This window comes from Stegastes partitus, unplaced genomic scaffold (assembly GCF_000690725.1).
Source record: "Stegastes partitus isolate 25-593 unplaced genomic scaffold, Stegastes_partitus-1.0.2 Scaffold83, whole genome shotgun sequence".
NCBI classification, from domain to species: domain Eukaryota; kingdom Metazoa; phylum Chordata; class Actinopteri; family Pomacentridae; genus Stegastes; species Stegastes partitus.
Window position 1 is genome coordinate 70,308 of NW_007577814.1, and position 15,515 is coordinate 85,822.

Below are 15,515 nucleotides of genomic sequence, written 5' to 3' on the forward strand. Positions count from 1 at the left end.
CTTTTGCAGACTACAAAAGGTTCTCCAAAGGATTCCCTTTACCTGACTGCATTCATTTTACCCTCTTCCTTTCCAGGAATTCCAGGGCCTGCTGTTGATGAGCACATCATGATGCTGCCACCACCATGCCTCACAGCGGGGACCATGTGTTTGTGATGATGTACAGTGGTCTTATCAGATCAAAGAACCGTCTTCCAGTTCACTTCAGAGTCTCCCACATGCCTTCTGAAGAACAGTGGTCGAGATGTAAGATTTTAAATTTCTTTGCCACTCTCCTATAAAGCTTTGACTGGACTAGACAACACTTGTTGGATGCACAGTCACTTCCATCTCAGCAGCTGAAGCTTGTAACTCTTTCTGAATAATTTTCTTTCCCAAGTCACTCAAGTTTCTGAGGATGGCCCTCTCTAAGCAGATGTACATATGTGCCTTATTCCTTCCATTTCATAATGACGGATTTAACTGTACTCCAAACTTACAATTTGAAATGACCTTTTAATGGAGTTGCCTCGAGCATTTTTTGTCTTCATGGTGTAGTTATAGCCAGAGGTACGGATCCTCCAGATACAGATGTCCTTATACTGCAATCACTTTAGACATATTCCCTGCAATAAGAACATCTCCATTTCCTTAATTGTTTGAGTTGTAGCACCAACTGGCTGTATCTCTTGAAATAGAAAAGTCACTTTAAAGGAGGTGAACAGGTAGACAATCCCTTACTTCTAAGTAATTTACACCACTTTGTAGAAATCGGTTTTCACTTTGCCATGAAAAAGTTTTACAAAAGTTGATGATTCAATGTTGAAAGGAAATAAAATTGGAAAACTTCCAAGTGGGGTAAATATTTTTCATATGCACTGTTTCAACGGGGTGATCACAGGTTTTGTTTGTAGACTAGGCATTCTGGACAGAAAGCCTGAATCACAAAGTTAGGACATGCTCGACCAAAGTTATCACATTTTTTACATAATAAATCTGAGTGAAACAAAGCACAGTTGGTCGTATAAGCATGTTTGCCTCCTGTTGCTAAATTTTTAAGTTCCAAATCATTTCTGTAATTTTTGGGGTGTGACTTGGTTTGATATCTGGAGCAGATTGTGTCTTAAAAACTATCCACATGAGGGCAGTCTTTACTACAACTAAGCCAAGAGTGTAGTAGACCTGCTGCACACATACACACACAATAAAGCTTTAGCCATGTCCATAGTGAGCTGTCAGGATGAGGCTCACATCGCCCCCTGCAGGTGAAACAAAGCAAGTTCATGCAAAGCACTCACACCCTACATGTGATTGCAGTGAAACTAAATTGTGCATTGCAGTCTAGAGGTTTTTTTGTCAGTGGAGTAGAAAAGAAACATATTGGCAACAATGAATTCCATAACGTAGTCTTTTATGGAAGAAACATCACCATTATTCATTTATAGAAGTAACATCAGCAGTACCGGGGAAACAATTTGCACAACATGAAGAAATATGATGTTTATTACTTTTTATACTCAAATACCAAAATTGTAATATCCCTGCTTACTAAAATACTTCCTTCGTCTACAATAAATAATGTAAATACACACACGTTGTAGAACTAGTAACTGAAATTAAACCTGCTGAAACAAGAGCGCAACTGTTAGCATGCAGACAATATTGACCCATTTTAAGATACAAAATCATCAGAAACAGCTGAAATTCAAAATGTACAATTAGTCACAAATGTGCAAAATTTGACCAAGAATGACCCTCACCATGTTAACTCAACACACCATGACTTCTGCATACAGGAATGTTCTTCTGTAGCATTAACACAGTGCCGAGTAGTTCACTCAGTTGTAACCTAAAAAAAAAAAAACCTTCTTCCTCGATCCACACAGGCAGTTTTTACCCTGGGTTGCTAGATAAAGCGAGACGATATTAACACTTGATGTGCAGCCTGAGGTCAGACATAAACATAAAAAGGCACTAATAAGGAACCATTTTATTGTGATTGTGAATTGGACTTTATTTTACATCTTACAGCAGAGAGTTGAGATCAGTGAGATGAGAGCATTGTTAAAGCATGAAGTTAAACTGAGCACATCAGACACAGAAAATGACACAATGACCCTTGAGACACTGAGTTTTTGGCAGCTTATCGTCTATGAAAAGGGAACATTAATGTAAGTACAGGAATGCAGCAATGACAAAATAAATGTACAACTTCTGATTCCATTGTTTGATGGAATCGCTAAAGCCGGCTATAAAAAGGACACTGATAATAATATAAATTCATCTTTCTGTCTTTTTTTTTTTATTATTGAAACAATAAACATCCAAAGTGTTAGAGAGGAATAAAAGCACACTAAGAGTTAGGCAACTGGAACGTTTCATTATGAACTCAACAGTGCTCCGCGAGATAAGGTTATCAGTGCATCGTAACATCACGAATTATAAAATTCAAAATATAAAAAGAATCAAAGATCTCTCAAGTGTGAGGGTGGTGTCTTGCTAGTGAAGAAGCCAAAGTTGGAGTCAGTGTGAGCAGAGCTGCAAAAAACAAAAAAACTACCACACACTGCTTCTGCTATTTGAGACATTTAGTCCTTTATCAGCATACACATCATTATAATGACCAACCCAAATTATACAAAAAGCACAAGATATGACTACTGAATGTTTAAAGTTGAAATACAGCCAGGATTAATATTAAAACATCCCATGTTCAGGGACAAATTCGCTCTACAGACATGAAGATAGTAGTACTAGAAGAATTACATGTTGCTTTTTACAGTGCAGAAGCTGGTTTACTGAATTGTTCCCCTTCAACATAAAATATACATAATAATAATAATATACTTAAAAAGCTTATTCTTAAAACAAATTCTTCAAGTACACTTCCAAAAAAATGTTGGCAACTGTATTCCATGTAGTTTTGGTTGTTTTTGAATGATAGACAAGTCTAACAGAAGACTGAAACATTTCACCGCTTTTATTTTATATGATCACTGAAACCACTCTTTACAGACTCTTCGGCAGTTTATGAAATGATATGTTGAAAATACCTTGACTAATACTGTCTTACAGTTTGAAATTGTGGGCAGAGAAAACAAGCAAAAACAGTTCCACGCCCAAAAGTCAAAGCATAGAAGGAAACCAATCAAAAAAGTATACTTTGGGATTTATCGAGATTCACGGGTAGAGTTACCGTTCATCTGAGATTCCACTCTACCAAATTTGATGCCAAAATATTTGTCTAAGTACAAATCAAACATTAAATCTAGGCTATCTTTAGGTATATTTATGTTTATCTGGTAACCTCAACCCAATCTCACATGTGACAACCCGTAAGAGGCTCCTTCCCTCATGCATTAGACTGCAGGATCACTGCCGGTCGACAATTAATACCACGTGAGACAAACTGTTCCTCATCTAGGAGGGTTTGCTGATAATGACTTGTCAGCTCGTGTACACTCACATTAGCGTCTGAGCATATGAAAAGGGAAAGTATATTGAGTGACCATCATTATCAAGTACAGTCATGGCTGTGGCTTGTTACTTGTTTGGCAAACAGAAGCATGAAACATTCTGTTGACAGTCTGAAGTAGCGTTGTTTATCTCTCTTCCTCCCATCTGTTGGATGCGTCACCATCATTAGGAACGAGATGCACCAGAGTACAATAACCCAAAACATTAAAATGTTAACATTGTTAACAAATATTAATGATATTAAAATTTTTAAAAAGAATAAAATCTGGAATCCTTCTCCTGTACAGCGACTGGCGATAGTGGGAACCCCCCCAGCCCAGTTGGTTTTGGCAGTGGTCTAACACTTGTGCTTCATGGCAAGCTGTAGAAACATTGGGGTAGGGGGTTTCAGGATAAGCAGTGAGAAAACTCAAGAAAGTGGTGATCAATAAATTATACAAACATTAAAATGCTTGGCAACTACAAACAACCAGATGTATCAGACTGTTGAATAAAACACAGTGAAAACAAAATAAGGACACACAGGGTACAAATTTGACCATTTCAGAGCTTTCCTACAAACAACAAAAAGCTATTAGGCAAGCCAATGGCTCTGTCATTTTTCATTCAGGTAATGGCAAGGCTCTCTGCAAGTTCGTTTATCTCATTAACAAGGGTTCTAATGAGCTTGAGGGAGGAGTGGTTGAAGAGATGACCGGGCCACCAATCTAAGACAAGGCCACGGGGTCTAGAGACGTGATTGGGAGACACACACACATGCACACACACACACACAAGCAGACCACAGATTGAGCATGGAGTGTATTGCTGCAGAATGAGGAGATGTGAATTCTACACATCGGTCAAGTGGGGGCAGTAGAGCAGCACACAGGAATGAGTGGTTTTGATTAAAACTGAGCTGTGCAGCACAAGTGTCTGCCACCACACAGTGAGGTGCAGAGACGGGATTGCAGAAGTGGACGAAGACGAATGTCAAGGTGACCTGCTCACAGTGCTGCAGATGCGTAGTTCTGCGATTGGTTATAAATTAAAACTATACTGTGTGCAGAGGTCCACTTGTAACACATGCAGATGAATTTAAGAGTAGGAAAACTCAAATATGTCAAGTAAAGTCCTTCTCAAAGTCATCCCCGCATGGAATCTATTTTATATCCACCTCTACTGCTACCTATTGCTTTTACCAGAAGGCTTCAGACAGAAAACAGCATGAGTTTTAATAATAATGTGCAAGACAAATGACAAGTTATGAAGCAGATAACATAAAAGCGAATAGCATCAAGTGAAATGAGAAACACCAGTAAATGAGTGATTCTTCGCAGGGGTTATGCAGTCATTTTCTCTTGTATCCACCAAAGCCGTGGGCTTTTTTCTCTGCTTATCACAGTTTTTGTAATTCATCACAGTGGGGATTCTCATCTGTGAGCAGTAAGAGGGCAATGCAAGACTCTTCAAATGTCTTTCAATTATCTCACCATCACTAGTATGGCTTTATACATCATTCAAAGCAGTCATTTCAATAGGTAGTGGATGGCTTTACTATTAAAGACAATGACATCCTGCTTCTGCGAGCACAAGCCTGTCTGCGAAGGCTGTCCCTTAACAGCATGACAGTCCAGCAGGGCTGTCTGATTTCACACATGAAATCAAGCTTCAAAGTCAACGTGTTTGAGTGTTATTAGAAAGACAGCTACGATGATCACAACCAGGTGTGCTCATTACAAAGCAAGGGAGGTTTTTTCTTTGGTTTTGCAGCAAAAAAAATCATATTATGCTAATGGGCTCATTAAACAGCAGGCAGTTACTTTTCCTGACAAACAAGAGACATGGGATTGATGGAGGATGAGAGAACACCCTATGGAGAACTACAAAAGAGAGAACAAATGAAGGGAAGAAGAAGAAAAACTATTATCTTCCCAGAGCAGAGAGCACTACTGCTAAGAGGCTGGAGTCACGATAAACCAAGTCTTCAAATATCCTCAGGTTTTAAGAAAAATGTTTCATCTTTTGGCTGAACTAATAATGACTTTAAAATCACGACTGGATATTCGACTGGAACACGAGGTGGTAGTGGAAGATAGAATTTCAATGTGCTAAGGTATAATACATACAGAAAATCCACCTTGCGGTTATGCATTGTAATGTATCTTGCTAACATATTGCCTCACCTTGTGTGCAGTGACAGCAAACTGTTCAGCACTGTTCATCATGTCTGCGGTCCTGTCCTCAGCCCGACCTAATCGCTCGCCACGCTCATTCAGAGCCTGGCTGGCCTTCTGTACAGCACTCGTCACGCTGTCTGCAGCTGAATGTAGTATACTGTTACCTGCAGATAAGGATGGAAGTGAAGGAGCGAGCCAGACAGAGCAAAGGGAGGCAAGAAGAAAAGTAAACACAAAGGAGGGAAGACAAAAGGGAAAGGAAACAGTGAATCCTTTGGTGAACAGCACAGAGATCAGTTGCCATTAAAGAACCTGTGACATTAGTTGGATGTCGTGCAATCAGTGACCCCGAGCATCATTACTAATGGTAAAGACAACACCATAAAAAAACTAAATGGCTTTTAACAGGTGCAGTGTGGGAAGGTAGATAATGAGTTTTCTTCAAAGCTGATTTACTTCAAGGAAAGATCAACTAAAATTAACCTTCCCAAACTGGGAGGTTTGCAACACATAAATCCAACGGCTCCTATAGGAAAACATGTCCCTCCTCGATACATCTAGCACTACTTTTCTCTCATTTGAAACTTCTGGAGTCAGCTCTGTGATCACTTTCCTCCTTCTAAAACTATAGCTTAATAAGAAAAGGGACATGTGGCTGGCTGCATGGGCAGCCCTGGAGACCCAGTAGTGGAAATAAGACAGAGAACACATCTTCAGATAGCCGTGGCAGCCCTGCGGATGTTTCGTTTGACAAGCCATTAATCTACCACACGTTGGGAGTGCTGCCATTATCCACTTTGCCAACAACTAGACTAGGAACAGGAGTCTTCCTGCTGCTTTCTCTTGGTCTGCAATACAGTTGAATTGTTCTAGTGGGGTATAACCTGTCCATTCTAGGAGATGTGCCTCAGGGAAGAGTGCCAGTGTACGGAAATATCTGCATTGCTTTTAATGCTGTCACCCAGTGCTGATGTGAACTTTTAGGCCATTGGGCGCCCAAAAGGAGGCAAAGGGGACCTTCAGTTTGTGGTGACAAGGTCCTGACCAGTCAGTTTGAATTACAACATTACAGGAGTACCTGAGGGTTAATAACATGCTGACGAGAAGGACAACTATGCTGCAACATAAAATATAATGTCTTTTGAATCATTAGATCTCTTTGGGTATTTATTAGTTATTGGCAACCTTCTCCTGTATTCAGCTTCGGACAGATATTGCAAAAATCACCACAAACACCCAGTGACAGGATAAACTATATCACATTGTCTGAAGTCTGCATCCTCGGATATACGTTTAAGGAGTTTGAGAAGAAGGAATAGACAGAGTTAAAGCTTGAAGGTACTGTGACGGTATTAAGACCTGACAAGCCTGATTCTATCTTTTCCTACTGGAAGCTGCAATATAGTAAATGTATGTCCCCTGGCAACAAGACAGGTAAGCTGAGTGACAGATAATTGGGACAGCTTGACTGCAGTGGATTATACGACAGCCCAAAAGCAGACGGCAGGGCCAGCTGGTGTTCCATCAAAAGAAGTTAACTTGATAAAGTCAAAGCAATTTGTGTCGAGACACACCCGCGCTGCAGACACACAGATGGATGTACGCATCGATGGTCATACCCACACCTACGCACACAAAAGGAAATGGAAACACATGCACAAGTCCCTCCTTCAGTGGATTTTCCAGACATTACAGTAAATGAATTGCATTACACATGACAAACACATCGGGATCAAAGCACCATACCTGTTGAGATTCTTATTTCATTTAGAATTTGTCCAGAGTCAGACAGTGAGTGTTGCATTTACTTTAGGCATTAACAAAACAAAGCTCGTGTGTTATGATCCTGTATTGCCGATGCGCTTTGGTTTGCACAGGTTACAACACTTTCCTGAAAGCATACCTTCTCTTAAAAGGCACTAGGTCTTCACTTCACAAGGATAAGACCTTTTTCACCTTCAAACAGCTTTCTCCTAATCCTCTCCTTCTCGAGGGAAAGCCCAGAGAGTAATACTCCCATCATCCTCAATATAACCCCTGCACTCACTCACAACTACTCCATAACATGCACTCAGAGAACATCTCCATTTGTTTGTCTGCCCACCATTTTCCCTTCTGTTGCGTCTTTCTTTTCTGCTCTCGGAGATCAGCGGCAGCCTGTGACGTGGGCTCCCCCCGTGTAGGATGTAATTACAGAAAACGCAGGGTGGAGACATTCTGGAAGGTTTATGAAAGGGGTGCAGCATCACAAGCTGAATGACACGCATGTAGGAGTAGATTATGTTATGTGATGCCACTGCTGTGATTCAAACTCTGAGCTTCGTATTTCAACATAAACATGAAAGCTAATCAGCCATCACTGTTATCAGAAGGGATAACAGCAGCTATGCTCCTTAGGGGTTTCTGTGGCATTAATTTAAAGTGAATTTTAATCAAACAGGAAGGTAAAGTTAAAGTTTTATCTCGTATAGCGCTGATGTTGCACGAGTAAATCTTAAAGAGGAGCTTTATGTGATATTTGGCTAATTGTTAAATCTGCTTAATCCGTGACCTGCTCCTTTCAGCAATGTAGAAGGAATTTTATTATTCTACTCAATGATATCCGCACAATCAGGCAGGCTCTCTCAAACAATGGAGACTGAATAAAAAGCAAGTTGTTTTCTGGCGACAAAATATTCCAGAAAATATAAACCATGAGCAAAGACAAACATAACAAGGAAGCCGGGGAGGAAAAATCATACCAAGTCACCCCTCCCTTCTCAACTCTGCTGTAAGCAGTAGATTACAGGCTGCACTGCTGGGAGACCAAGAAAATCATCTACTGGTTATCAACAGGGAACATGTCAGATACACTTCACTTGATGCTGACAGCGAGTCTCATTTACCATCATAGTACAGTGGATTGATTATATTGGACAGCTAACCTTAAAAAACAAACCCACCTACACTTAAGCTCCATGAAAACAAACCATGGTGTAGTGCTTTTCATATTTTCATTCTGGCTGTGTATGTGATCATATCATCACTGTGCTAGGATAATGCTGAGGGGTATAATATGTGTGGGTGTTTAAAGGGAGAGAGTGTCTCGGATTCTTTTTTATATATGTATGAATGTGCACAGTCTTATCTGCGCTCTAACAAGTGCCATCAGAAACTCCCCTTAATTATCAAGATAGTAAATTATGAATTAGCCTGCTGAATTATTTTAAAGATACATGAAATATTCTGTCAAGGCCTTCAGTAAGTGATCCCATCCCTATTTCCCTATTCATAGTTTTACCGACATATCTTCTGAATCTGAAGTACACAGGACTTGCTGTTATTATTAACCAGGGGCTTCGTACCCCAGCAGTGTTTTAGCTCATATTTTACTGTAGATGTGTGCACTTCCAGTTCACAGAGAGGCCACATGTGATTACATTTTGCTGTCAATATAAAAAAGCATGTCAAGACAAGCAGCTCGAAGCTGATAAAAACACAAAGTGTGAGATAGTAATTTATCTGATCTGTTCGCCCTAACAGAGTCAACAGTGCTTACAAAAAGTCTCTTTTATGCAAGTTAATGGTTCATTTTAGATTCATAAATACACACGTGAATATGGGTGCATCAGTTTGGCGAACATTAAGAATATTTTCAACTCGAACTAACAAAATCCAATTTTCCTGATTCTAGAAATTAGCATAAAGTAGAGGACAAGCAGCCAGGGAAGTAAACAGGGACACGTGAGAGGAATACAAAAACATCATCAAGTTCATTTCTGTACCACTAGAACTTTGTAACAACCATTTTGAAACACGGTTGTATTCAGAAGTTCAATGTTATTTCGATAAAAGGGCAACTTTTAATGTATTTCTGGATTCCAAATATTCTAAAAAGTGGAGTTCAAAAGCGCTATAATAAATTGGCAATGAAAGGTAATAAAAAGCATTAATGTTTATACAAACTAAATAAATAAATAAAAGCTTTCAGGTTTACCAAGATTTAACAAACACAAATACAAATCAAAACCTCTGACAAACAGCATGCTTCATCCCTCTGTATACTGTACTGCCATACTGGACTCATAGAGTTCACACAATGTTGTTTGTATGCACGGATTTTTTCACTGATTAAAAACTAGAATGGCAGCAAAAGCACTGATTCTTTAGGTAACAATACTGCTACTTCACACTTCCAAACCGATTACGTGTACCAGAGTGATGTGAAAGATGAGGGAAAAGAATTCATCAGGAATGCTAATAGACATCACACAAGCCTAAAGGCACAACTATGTTGCTCCTGCTGCAAGATAAACCCCTGCTGCAGTTTAATTAATGCAAATCTTGACATTACACCCAGCAGCATAATAAAACTATAGCCGAGGTTCAAACAGGAAGGGCACCTCCTCCTGGCTCCTGACACACACCTATTATGTCTCCATTGCCTGTTATCCAGCTACTTCTTTTTATCCGATTACTTTCTGTACTCCCTCCCAGTTCTGTCGATTCATGTTCCTCCGAAAGTCACTCCCAAAAGTCCTTTTCCACAACTTTCTCTCTTTCCTTTCGCCATCTGTACTTTTTTTCTGCCCCAAGACCACTCTCTTACTACGAAATGCATACTGTATATAGGCCTTATATGTCCACTGTATTATAGTTTTTCTTGCACTGAAAAGTCCATTTAAACTGTGTGATCCAGTACTGTGGTTTACGACGAATTATCTTATAAATGGTAATTGACTTCTATTGTGGTCTCAGTCTCTCTGTCTTCGCTTCCATTTAATTTACCTTCACTTCATGTATTTATGCACCAGATACACTCATTTCAGAGTAAGATGGATGTGTAGCCTGAATCACGCCTTGCTTTTTCTCTGAGTGGCTAACCAAGGGACTGAAGGACATCACTCTGGCCCTGCCATTTTTTTTCATGAAGACAAAGTCTTGACCTTGCTTGCTCAGTTGGCCTTTAGTTTAGTCACGGTCACGCTGTTGAAAAAGGCTTCCGCAAGGCACTACAATACTATTGGGGACAAACACGGAACATTATGTCCCAAATGTACCATAGAGTTGTGCCAGCGCTGTCAGAAAAATAGCTATTAGGTATTCATGAACAGCCTACTCTTAGTGGCTTTAATCAGCAGATAAATGTCAGCGCCACACAATGCATTAAAAGCCATAATTCTGATCGTTATAGGCTTGACTAAGCTTAAATGTGAATTTGCAAATTGCTACAAAGAAGTACAGAATACTGAAGAAACCATTAGAGAGGAAACAGTCTGTGGCTGTACTGTCCTTGTACGCCAAAATGTGATTTACCTCAGCGCAGCATTTGTCAGTGACTCTGCACACAGTGTGACAGTGAGGGGCCGGGACAGTGAACATCACTCACATAACCTTTGGACGTAAACTTAAAATACCCTTCAGTGTGTACTCAACCCGCACAGTAACAAAGTGGGAGAAACTTGTCCTTGGGCTCACTGGGAGCATATAGAAAAAAAGCTCAGTGTGTAAATGTTAAACACAGCAGCCACACAAATGACAGCGCTGGTCAGTCAAGGCCCTGACAGTCAAAAAAAACAAAGCCCTCAGTTCAGAGGCCGGCGGAGAGGGTTGATTTAATTTTAATCCAGCTTAATGAGCCATTTACTGTGGTCAGAGTTTTAGTGTATCTACAATACAGCACCAGCCAAAAAATACAATCAAAGGCTTTTCACAGTTCACTTGTTTTTGTAATGCTTTTGTAAAATAGTGGATTTTCCGACAATACAGGGGGGAAAAAAATCATATGTTTAAACTGCTCATCATACAAGACAAAAGACAAAAGTTTAAATCAAGTAAAAATTCAGTTTCTACAACATATATATGCAGTATAATGTATCTCCTCAAACCTGACTACTATTGGAACTCATCACTTATTAGTAGGGATAGACTTGATTAACTAAGTTCAAGAAACTCTGCATACCACTTGGAACTCAGAATATTTTTAGTGGGATATATATTTATTTATTTTCCTTTTAATTTAGTGCTTACCTTGTCTCAGTAGATGACCATGATGTGAAACAAATTCTTTCTTCATTCTGTTCAAAAAGACCTTGCAACGGAAAATGACTGAATCTACAGCTTGGTCTTCTGTGATGAGAAAATATCAAAAGTCATGGTCAGCTCAGAAGTTTGAAACTTGATATAGTTTTGAAATTAGTCGAGAGGGGTTACAGTTTTGGATGAAATCATGCGTTAGGCACTCAAGTGTTGAGTTCTTTATGAAAGTCATGCAACCATGACAGAAGTTACTGTTTTATTATTTATCTGTTGAGTAAAACACAATGGACACAATAAAACTGTTATTTCGTGTTAAGAAACTACAACTTTTTCAACAGGTCGCTAAAAACATTTTGAGAACTAGCCCACATTAACTCCAAGTCCTTGTTTAAATCTTTTAAAGGAAGTCGTAAATCTAACGCTGTCTAAGAAGGAAAATTCGCAGAAGGCAGTGTAAACCAGGCGACTAATTTCATTGAGATTCAAATCACGGCAATAAGACAGAGAAGCTCAGGTGGGAATTGGGTTATAACAGGGTATAAGGGTGTCGGCAGCAGCCCAAGTTGGCACCGATAACAAGGCAATCAGCAAATTAGCTTCTTTTATTTCTGGACCAATTATATGCCTCATTGAGGATCAAAAACACACGCCTGTGCACCCACCCTGTACAGCTCCGGCAGACGTCTTGTTAAACAGAATACATTAACAGAATTTACATGTTTATGAACAGAAATATACAGGGTGGGGTATAAAGCCGTCGAGGATATTAAATATTTAAAAAAATTACATTATCTGAGTCATCATGTGAAATCTTCCACTCTTTCCAACTTATTGCTCCATGAGACTCAGGATAACTCCAACAGATGACTAAATACTGACAACATTACTTAACAGACTTACATTCTACACTCTAAAGTCTGCTATCAGGACCTCAAGAAACAAGTCTGCTGGTATTCTCAGACATCCCCAAGACATGGTTTGGAAAACCAACAGCAAACTTGAAATTTTTCACTTCACTGCAATATAAAGTTCTGGTTTCACTACATCGATCGGCAGCACATACTTGTCTTTCAGCAGAACTAATAAAATGTTCATTGCACTGATTTGCACATCTCGATTCCAAGCTGTGTAAAATCAAATATATGTGCATTAATTATCTGTTTTACGTTTGCAGGGGTTTGCCGTCTCAGGCGCTTCTGCAGATAGAGTCTCCCACAGTTATGGTCCCACACCTGAGCAGCGTCATGATTTTTGTTTTGCACTGGTGTGAGACTTAAACTGGAGTGGACAGAAGTGGCAGCAGGCTGGCTTCCTCTCTGTTCCTCTTGTCAGAATGCGGATAGCGAACTGTCAACTTTTTCATCCATCATGGACAGTTTCCTCTACATACCGAGAGCAAGGAGTTCGTTATCAGACGTTAGCCAAGTAGTTGGACTTACTGCATGGTATCAATTGCTGCTTCGACAAAATGAATTGTTCGATACAAGAAAGTGTATTTCAGTTTTTGTGGATGAATTCATTCATAACACAGGCATATGTATGATGGGCAGTGCCACAATCTGCAAGTTTCTCACACTTTGTGTGGTTGAAACAATGCTACAAGGTCTGCACTAGTAATTTTCAGATCTGCTGGAGGCGTGCGGTTGATATGCAACACTTGCACTCTATAATCCATCCTACTCTAAGGAGCCTCGGCTTCAGTGCTCTTCGGGACACCAACACCTTCCCGCCTACACACACAGAGACTATAGTATCCACTAAGGTCAGCTGAAGAGAATTAAATGTGGACACAGTTTTTAGAGTAGGAGGGAGGTCGAGGCAATGCAACAGAATGTTGGAAAGAACTGCCAGCTTTATCATCAATGAATAGAGAGCTGGCTCCCACACATACAGTAAGAAACCGGAGTCAAAGGAAATGTAAAAGTAACTCCAATGGCTCTATACATATATTTCTAATAATCTCATCTCTCATACTTTCTAAATCTAATTTAACCCAGAAATTCCCCCCAAACGACCTTTTTTTTGCATAAGGAGCGAAGACTTTCACACGGTGCAATATTAATTACACAGAGACTCTGGGTTGTCATTAATTCTTGATTTTCCTCATACTAAGATTTAATTGGTAGCTCAACAGCTGAAAGTTTAAAATCCAGCAAAGTCCACACTTTCTGGCATTCAGGAATATCTATTTTTGGTAATTGATTCCTGTGTATGTGGGGCAGATGGACACCACGCAGGGGGGCAGGTTGTGGATGCGTTTCCATTTATAATGCCATGAATAAAACAGCAGGTTGAATGTTACTCAAAGATGAGGCTTGGGGGTAAACAGATCAATATCTGATTAAGCCACCCAGGATGCTGCCTTCTCACCTTCACCACAACCCTCCTACAGTAAACAAAAAACATTTTCAGCCAAGAAATGACCAATTCAGTCACTGTACATTCACATTGTACATGGCTGGAATGACAGTTTATTAAGCGATGGCTTGTTTGGTATATCCATATTAGTTGTGCATGAAATGAATTATATTTGTAAAGGGAGAGATTAGCTTTCAGTTGACTGTTTTTTTCTTTTTAATAAAAGTGGCTGTTACATTGCTGACTGTGTGATGTTTAATGTTATTTTGATGAAAATAATGAGTCTCACGCATTAGGCACGCAATCAAATGTGTCAACATCACAAATTAGTGAAAATGATTATTTAGCGATGCACTGAGTGTTTCAATGTGCTGTAAAACCAGTTGATCCGTGTCAGATGCCTTGAATCACAGCTGATGTATTTTGTTGGACACCCTCTTTGACCTCACTTCAGCACAGCACACAACAGATGCTGTGTACAAGGAATACGCATACATTTTCATACACACCAGGTGCTGGTTGTCATCACACATAATTAGATTCAGACTGGCTTACAGCACAGTTTGAGAGCAGTGAGTCTGGCACTGTAGAGCCACTTGGTTCTGAATAGACATACTAACAAAAGACAGTTAGAAGTGTTTTTTTTGTCGTTTTTGTTTTAATTTCTATGTCTTACCGCCTAGCAGTTTGGACTGACAGTTGACGAACTCGGGTTTCCGCGCTGAGCTGTAACGCTGGCAAGTGTGGTGAAGAATCTGAATAAAGGTGCACTTCTCTCCCGCTGAACTGGCAACCCACTGGTCGAAAGCATTTTCAAACATCAGGTCAAACTCTGGACAGTCCTGGGAAAGTAAACGACCAAAGGGAAACATGAGTCAGAGGTGAGAGTATGTAGTAAAGGAGAGGAAACATTAGAACAGTCAGGGAAAACAATCGTGAAACAGGGAAATACCAAAATGATCTTACTATCAGCAATACTCGTGGTAACCCTGCAGTTGCTTAGTTCTATTAATAGCAGTGGTTAAAAACAATTACGTACTTTGTTGGGGTCAATGCCGTTGACCTGCCGTAGCTGGTCGATTGTCCACCCAGACCTCTTTACGAAGGCAGAAGATCCTTGGAACTGCTTGACCTTAGTGATGGACACATGGGACGGTTTCTTATTTGTCACTGTGGAAACCAAAACAATAAAACACATCAGATGAGCAAGCTGCAGCAATAATCGACACCAGCATCAAGTTCTAAATATGAGCTTTGTTTGTAGCGCCTATGAATGTGAGGCAGTGAGAAGTTTGGATTAGGACAACTGGACTGTTCCAGGTCACCACATGAGGAATATCAGTGAAGCAAAAGTCAGAAGTTTCTTTCTGTGGGAGAGCGGAAACAAAGGAATCCATTAACCATGGAGCAAATCCATTAACATTTTGGAGCCAACACCCACAGAGAGCGTGATAAAGATTTGCTATGAGAAGACAGACTAATCGTGACCAGACAAGTCATGCAAACATGAGTTTGGCTTTTTGT

The 15,515-nt window shown here is 39.9% G+C and overlaps 1 protein-coding gene across 1 annotated transcript in view; it reads right to left on the reverse strand.

The window, feature by feature from the left end:
* Positions 1-1,373: 1,373 nt before the first annotated feature.
* The window catches only part of stxbp6 (syntaxin binding protein 6 (amisyn)), a 62,014-nt gene continuing 47,872 nt past the window's right edge, over positions 1,374-15,515 (reverse strand). The window contains exons 3-6 of the mRNA XM_008276893.1: positions 15,031-15,161; positions 14,668-14,833; positions 5,622-5,779; positions 1,374-3,817 (exon numbers count right to left, since the gene is read on the reverse strand). Of these exons, the coding sequence (XP_008275115.1) occupies positions 3,794-3,817; positions 5,622-5,779; positions 14,668-14,833; positions 15,031-15,161 (479 nt within the window). The 3' untranslated portion in view covers positions 1,374-3,793. The remainder of the gene's footprint in view (positions 3,818-5,621; positions 5,780-14,667; positions 14,834-15,030; positions 15,162-15,515) is intronic.